Below are 7,369 nucleotides of genomic sequence, written 5' to 3' on the forward strand. Positions count from 1 at the left end.
CCGGAGGAAACCCACACAGACACAAGGAGAATGTGCAAATTCCACACAGACAGTGACCCGAGCTGGGAATCGAACCCAGGACCCTGGAGCTGTGAAGCATCAGTGCTAACCACTGTGCTACCATGCTGCCCACTCGCTGAGTAATAGGACGGTACGTTGGCACAGTGGTTAGCACTGCTGCCTCACAGCGCCAGGGACCTGGGTTCGATTCCCGGCTTGGGTCATTGTCTGCACAGAGTCTGCACGTTCTCCCCATTTCTGCATGGGTTTCCTCCGGATGCTCCGGTTTCCTCCTATAGTTAAAAGATGTGCTGGTTAGGATGCAATGGCCGTGCTAAATTCTCCCTCAGTGTACCCAAACAGACGCTGGAGTGTGGCAACTAGTGGATTTTCACAGTAACTTCATTGCAGTGTTAATGTAAGCCTACTCATGACACTAATAAATAAATAAAGTCTTCCTTATTTCTTGGTGGGTCAAAGGATTTGTTTCCTGTGTTGTATTGTTGCTACAGTACATTGCTAGACCTGAGACCAGAAAATGCTCCACACAAATACTCCACAAGATACTCCACACAGACTGCCCGAGGTCAATGGATGTTTCCATTGTCCACCTCTCGCCCCCTCTGATTCCATAGTGGACAGCAAATGGCTTCATGGTCACTGTTAGAATCATAGAATCCCTACAGTGAAGGAGGCCATTCATCCCATTGAGCCTGCACTGACTCTCTGAAAAAACATCGTACCCAGGCCCTCTCCCCATAACCTCATGTATGTATCCTGCTAATCCCTCTTACCCACACACCCTGGGACACTAAAGAACAAGTTACCATTACCAATCTGCTTAACCTGAACATCTTTGGAGGAAATCGGAGCACCTGAAGGAAACCCACACAGACACGGGGAGGACATGCAAACTCCACACAGACAGTGATCCAAGGCCAGAATTGAACCCGAGCCTCTGGCGCCATGAGGTAGCAGTGCCATTGTGCCGCCCCTGTTATTGAGTAGTTATGAGACTAATTCCAGATGCGTTCATTGAATTGAATTTCTACCAGCTGCCATGGTGAGATTTGAACCCATGTTCCCAAAGCATTAACCTATGACATGACCATAGCACCACCATCTCTCCACCTCACAGTTGAGATCAATCACGTTATAACAAAGTTGATCAATTTTCCCTACATTGGTTTTACAATTTCCAAATTCTCAAATTCCAATGGTGGGATTTGAACTCACTGGATTATTACACCAAACCTCTGTACTAGAAACATAGAAGATAGGAGCAGGAGGAGGCTATTTGATCAAAGAGTCAAATGGCCTCCTCCTGCTCTTATCTTCTATGTTTCTATTAACCTGCACATCTTTGGATTGTGGGAGGAAACTAGAGCACCCAGAGAAAACCTATGCAAACATGGGGAGAATGTGCAGATTCCACACAAACAGTGATCCTAGGCCAGACTTGAACACAGGAACCCTGGCGCTGTGAGGCAGCAGTGCTAACCACTATGGCACCATGCCATCCCATAATCTAGTGATAATACCACTAGGCCATCACCTCCCCCTATTCATCAGGTTGAGTTATACTGTACCTCCTCATTGCCCACATCTTTAAGCTCGACAGTTCCTCCAAGGTGTTTGATCATCTCACCCACAACCTGCATCATTCGAATCACATCTTCCCTCTTTGTCGGGTTTCCTGATTCACTCTGAATCGCTATCCATTCTTTCAGACGCTGTAAATTGAAATTGCTGCACAGTTATGTACTTAACGCAACCAAATCTTTACAAGTGTCTCTTTGACCAGAGATAAAATGAGCAGTTTAAATACTATGTTCTTGAACATAGATATTGCCTCGATTGTGCTATGCTCCCTGTTAATGGTCTTGTAGACATAGAGTATTAACTTGGCTTAGAGGAAGTATCCTCAATAAGATTGGTAAACAACGTCAACACCGCACAAAGAATTAATGGGAAAAGGGTGACTTTTTTTTTCTTTACACATATTCATAAAATCATAGTGTGATAAAGCAAAGAGGGAGGCTATTCAGCCCATCATGCCTGTGCCAGCTCTTTGAAAGAGCTATTTAATTGATCCCATTCTCTCGCTCTTTTCCCATAAACCTGCAGTTATTTTTCCTTTACAAGTCTAGATTAATAGCACAACTAACAAAGAATAAAGAACAGTACAGCACAGGAGCATGCCCTTCGGGCCCTCCAAGCCTGCGTTAACACATGATGCCTTTTGCCTCTACATGGTCCTTATCCCTCTATTCCACGTCTATTCATGTCTCTGTCAAGATGCCTTTTAAACGTTGCTTAAACTGTGGACCATTCAGCCTCGCAAGCCTTCTCTGCTATTTAATTAGATCATGACTGACCATTACCACAACCCCCACTTTATCTGCCTTCACTTCATATCCTTGATACCCTTTTCCAATAAAAGCCCATCAATATCAGTCTTTAAAGACTAAGTCCCTCATTCTTGATTTCTCCTGTCGGAGAGAAATAGTATTTCTGTACCTATCCTTTGGTATTTTAAACAGCTCAATCAGATCCCCCTTCAATCTTCTACATTTGAGAGAATACAAGCCCAGTTGATGCAAACTGTCCTGGTAATTTAGTTCTTTCAGCCCAGGGAATCTGAGCAAGGCCTCACTCCAGATACTTCAGCACAACTCTGACCATGGAGTGCTACACTGTATCTCAGATGCGACATTAAACCATGCCCCTGTCTATCTTCTCTGGTGGATGTTAAAGATCCCATTGGCACTGTTTTGAAGAGAAGCAAGGATGATCCCTCAGTGTCCTGGCAAATATGTATCCCTCAGCCAAAGTCATTATCACATTGGTCATTATCACATTATCACAAAGGGTTGAGAGCTTCAAGTTTTTAGGTGTCCAGATCACCAACAATCTTTCCTGGTTCCCCCATACCGACACTATAGTTAAGAAAGCCCACCAAAGCCTCTACTTTCTCAGAAGACTAAGGAAATTTGGCATGTCAACTATGACTCTCACTAATTTTTACAGATGCACCATCATCAGGTGCACCGGCATTCTTTCCGGTTGTATCATAGCTCAGTATGGCTCCTGCTCTGCCCAAGACCACAAGGAACTACAAAAGGTTGTGAATGTAGCCCAATCCATCCTGCAAATCAGCCTCCATCCATTGACTCTGTCTACACTTCCCGCTGCCTCGGCGAAGTAGCCAGCATAATTAAGGACCCCACACACCCGGACATTCTCTCTTCCACCTTCTTCCTTCGGAGTTGAGTGGATTGGCTTATGAGGAGAGACTGAGTAGACTGGACTATACTCATTGGAATGCAGAAGAATGAGGGGAGATCTTGTAGAAACATGTAAGATTATGAAGGGAATAAATAAGATAGAAGCAGGGAAGTTGTTTCCATTGACAGGTGAAACTAGAACTAGGGGGCATGACCTCAAAGGGGGAGCAGATTTAGGACTGAGTTGAGGAGGAACTTCTTCACACAAAGGGTTGTCAATCTGTGGAATTCCCTGCCCAGTGAAGCAGTTAGGGATAGATAGATTTTTGAACTGTAAAAGAATTAAGGCTGTAGTGTGTGGGCAAGTAAGTGGAGCTGAGTCCATGAAAAGATCAGCCATGATCTTGAATGGCAGAACAGCCTCAAGGGGTGAGATAGCCTACTCCTCCTCCTAGTTCTTATGTTCTTATGATGTGGGGATGCTGGTGTTGGACTGGAATGGACATAGTAAGAAGTCGCACAACACCAGGTTAAAGTCCAACAGGTTTATTTGAAATCACAAGCTTTTGGAGCACTGTTCCTTTATCTCACATAATGAAGGACCATAAGATATAGGAGTAGAATTAGGCCATTCGGCCCATTGAGTCTGCTCTGTCATTCAATAATGGCTGATATTTTTCTCATCCCCATTCTCCTGCCTTTTCCCCATAAGCCCTGATCCCCTTATTAATCAAGAACCTATCTATCTCTGTCTTAAAGACAGTCAATGACCTGGCCTTCACAACCTTCTGTTGACCTTTAAAGATTTCCCAATCCTCTAGTTTCCCACTAATCTTTGCCATTTTGTATGCATTTTCTTTCAAATTCCCTCTAAGGACTCAGTTAAGGAGAATGTGTGAAACATTTTCAATTAACGTGTCCATTAGCCACACTCAATGTGCCAACTCCTATTAAAGTTCCCGAGCAGAAGACTACAGAGAGGAAACTTATCAAGTACCAAGCACCGAAAGATCAGTAGTATAACCTATACTGTTCCAACTCTGACAACTATTTGTATGTGCAGACCTTACCCGGACATAGTCATCCTGATGTTCATCAATATAGTGGAACACCTGGTCCAGGGGAGATGACGTTTGCATTGCAAAGTGCAAAAGCAAACTGAAAACGGCAAGGGTAAGCTGTAAAGGAGGTTACACTGGTGAATTATTTTGTTATTTATTTATTATTATTGTCATAAGCAGGCTTATATTAATACAGCAATGAAGTTACTGTGAAAATCCCCTAGTCACCACACTTAGGTGTCTGTTCAGGTATACTGAGGGAGAATTTAGTTTGGCCAACGCACCTAACCAGCATATCTTTCAGAGTGTTGAAGGAAACTGGAGCACCCAGAGGAACCCCACACAGACACAGGGAGAGCGTGCAGATTCCACACAGATAGTGATCCAAGCCGGGAATTGAACCTGGTCCCTGGCATTGTGAGGCAGCAGTGCTAACCACTGTGCCACTCAAGATGCTTGGGTGAGACTGCAGTGACTACTATGCACAGTACTTTTCTTGCCTCCATTTTCAGAATTAATACAGATTTCAACATAGCTAATAATGTCAATTAGAAGGAGGTGTGAATGAAAGGAACTAAAAATATTCTGTGAAATAATTGTTTTATAATATTTTCCAAGGAGTCTCATCCTACGCAAAGTCATTTCAGATGATTAGAAAAAGCATTGACAATGAGAGATTGGGCAGTAACAAATCTGAAATATGCAAGGGATTTATTGCATAGAGTTTTACAGCACAGAAACAAGGCCATTCAGCCCCACCCGGTGGCATTTCTGATACAAAAGCAAAATAATTCGGATGTTGTAAACCTGAAATGAAGACAGAAAGCGCTGAAACTGTATTTGTTGATTTATTGGTGTCACAAGCAGGCTTACATTAACACTGCAATGGAGTTACTGTAAAAACCCCCAGCAGATCCAACAACACTGGGCTTTAGTCGCGCGAGTAAAGGCATTCAATAAGGTGAGACTAGATAAATAGGTAACGGAGGAAGCAATGGAAGGATCTGCTGCTAAGATGAAATGAAGGAGTGGGAGGAGGCCCATGTGGAGCATAAACATCAGCCTGGGCCAAAAAAGAGAAAGTGCTGGAGAAACTCAGCAGGTCTGGCAGCATCTGTGGAGAGAGGAACAGAGTTAATCTTTCATGTCTGTACGGTTCTGCTTTAGAGGTCTAGAGAGAGGATACAGACTGGAAACATTGGCTGGGATCTTGTGGCCCCTCCAGCTGGCTGGATTTTTTATTCCTGCCAATGTTGATAGATGTTTGAGACCAAAAGAGAAAATGCTGGAAGATCTCAGCAGGTCTGGCAGCAGCTGTAAGGAGAAAAAAGAGCTGATGTTTCAAGTCCAGGTGATCCTTTGTCAAAGCTTAGTCATCTGGACCGGAAACGTCAGCTCTTTTTTCTCTCCTTACTGATGCTGCCAGACCTGTTGAGACTTTCCAGAATTTTCTCTTTTGGTTTCCGATTCCAGCATCTGCAGTAATTTGCTTTCATCGATAAGTGTTTGAACTGCTTGCTGCTTTTCTTGCCCGCTGACCCTCCCCTATCAACCCACAAAAAGACTGTAAAACACTGCCCATTAACTCTGTTTATCCACAGACGCTGCCGGACCTGCTGAGTTTTTCCAGCACTTTCTGTCTTCATTTCAGGTTTTCAGCATCTGCACTATTTTGCTTTTATATCAGCAGTGCCACCTAGTGGGGCTGAATGACCTTGTTTCTGTGCTGTAAAATCCTATACAATAAATCTTTTGAGTATTGCAGATTTGTTACTGCCCAACCTCTCATTGTCAATGCTTTTTCCAATCATTTGCAAACAACTTTATCTGGGATGAGGCTCCTTGAAAAAGGTTACATTGCCAAAACAACGCAAGTCAACAATTGTCCATTATCTTTGGCTTATTTTGCACTATTAATAGAATTTAATTTAAGAAAAAACTTAACTAATTTGCTGGAAGATTTTATGAAATGCAACCCCATTTAAAAAAATGCAATTCCTTCAAAATGAAAGAAACTATTATGATGTAAACAAAATATGATGTAATCTTCCAGTAAAGACAGCGATGAAGACATATCTTGCATTCAAAATGCAATCAGTTAAACTTTATTTTGCTGATAATCAGCCGGAAAGCAAGAAGGATGCAAAATATTTGCCAGACTGATTTACACAGTCGACTAAACATTATTCTGGCAACTTGCAGACTTACAGACATAAAAGCCAAGGAACTGAATTTACATTAGTCTGCCATTCGGTACGTTCTCACAGAACTGTGATAGCACAGAAGCAGGCCATTTGGCCCGTCACATCTGCACCAGCTCCCCAGTTGAATAACTGCACAATTCATGAAAAGCTTTAACATTTCTTAGCGAAATAGCACAAGTTACTTTGTTACATATTGGGTTCACATTTCTCTAGCTGCTCAAAAATACACAGAATATTCCATGAAAACTGAATGCAATTGAAAAGCAAGTTCTATGAATGTTGACTGATATTTTTTAAATGTACTAAAGGTGGAAACAGACTTACCATGATCAGAGGCTGTTTTATTAACAGAATCAATCGAACTTAACCGTCTTTAACACAGTCTGCCTCTCAGACACATCTGGAAAGCTCTTTTGCTCTATGCATCCAACACTTGAAGCCAGTGAGGACAGACTTACTGGATAATGAGTGTACAAACTTTTGCTGCCAATTGGTTTTAACTGCTTTTTTTCCCTCCCGAGGGGAGCTCATACTAAACAGTCAGGAGGACATTGCCAAGTTTTAAAAAAACACAGAGAAGGGAAGCTTCGTGCATTCAAAGTGGCCTGGAGGAGGGTTTTGAAAAAAAGCAATTTTATTTGCAAAGGGAGAGTGAGAGAAGCGGGGAGGGGGTGGCAGTCATTCTGTCCTATTTTCTCGAGTGAGAGTGATGGAGTTTGCATGCTTTAATGTGATTTAGTGCATCACATGCTGCTGGTGAACTGGTTTGCCAAATTAATTTTGTTCCTGCCCCTCTATGCACCAATTAATGTTATTTCACATAGCATGAAGTTACAAATGATTTACAGTTGGTGTCACCAAAGTTGCATGGAAAATA

At 42.6% G+C, this 7,369-nt stretch overlaps 1 protein-coding gene across 1 annotated transcript in view; it reads right to left on the bottom strand.

Annotated features, from left to right (window-relative positions):
- LOC145346539 (cytosolic non-specific dipeptidase-like) overlaps positions 1 to 6,965 on the bottom strand; it is a 28,981-nt gene extending 22,016 nt beyond the window's left edge. The window contains exons 1-3 of the mRNA XM_080193929.1: positions 6,817 to 6,965; positions 4,298 to 4,405; positions 1,590 to 1,733 (exon numbers count right to left, since the gene is read on the bottom strand). Of these exons, the coding sequence (XP_080050055.1) occupies positions 1,590 to 1,733; positions 4,298 to 4,405; positions 6,817 to 6,819 (255 nt within the window). The 5' untranslated portion in view covers positions 6,820 to 6,965. The remainder of the gene's footprint in view (positions 1 to 1,589; positions 1,734 to 4,297; positions 4,406 to 6,816) is intronic.
- Between the last annotated feature and the right edge of the window lie 404 nt (positions 6,966 to 7,369).

This window comes from Carcharhinus amblyrhynchos, chromosome 8, assembly GCF_965287045.1.
Source record: "Carcharhinus amblyrhynchos chromosome 8, sCarAmb.v2.hapA, whole genome shotgun sequence".
Classification (NCBI taxonomy): Eukaryota; Metazoa; Chordata; class Chondrichthyes; order Carcharhiniformes; family Carcharhinidae; genus Carcharhinus; species Carcharhinus amblyrhynchos.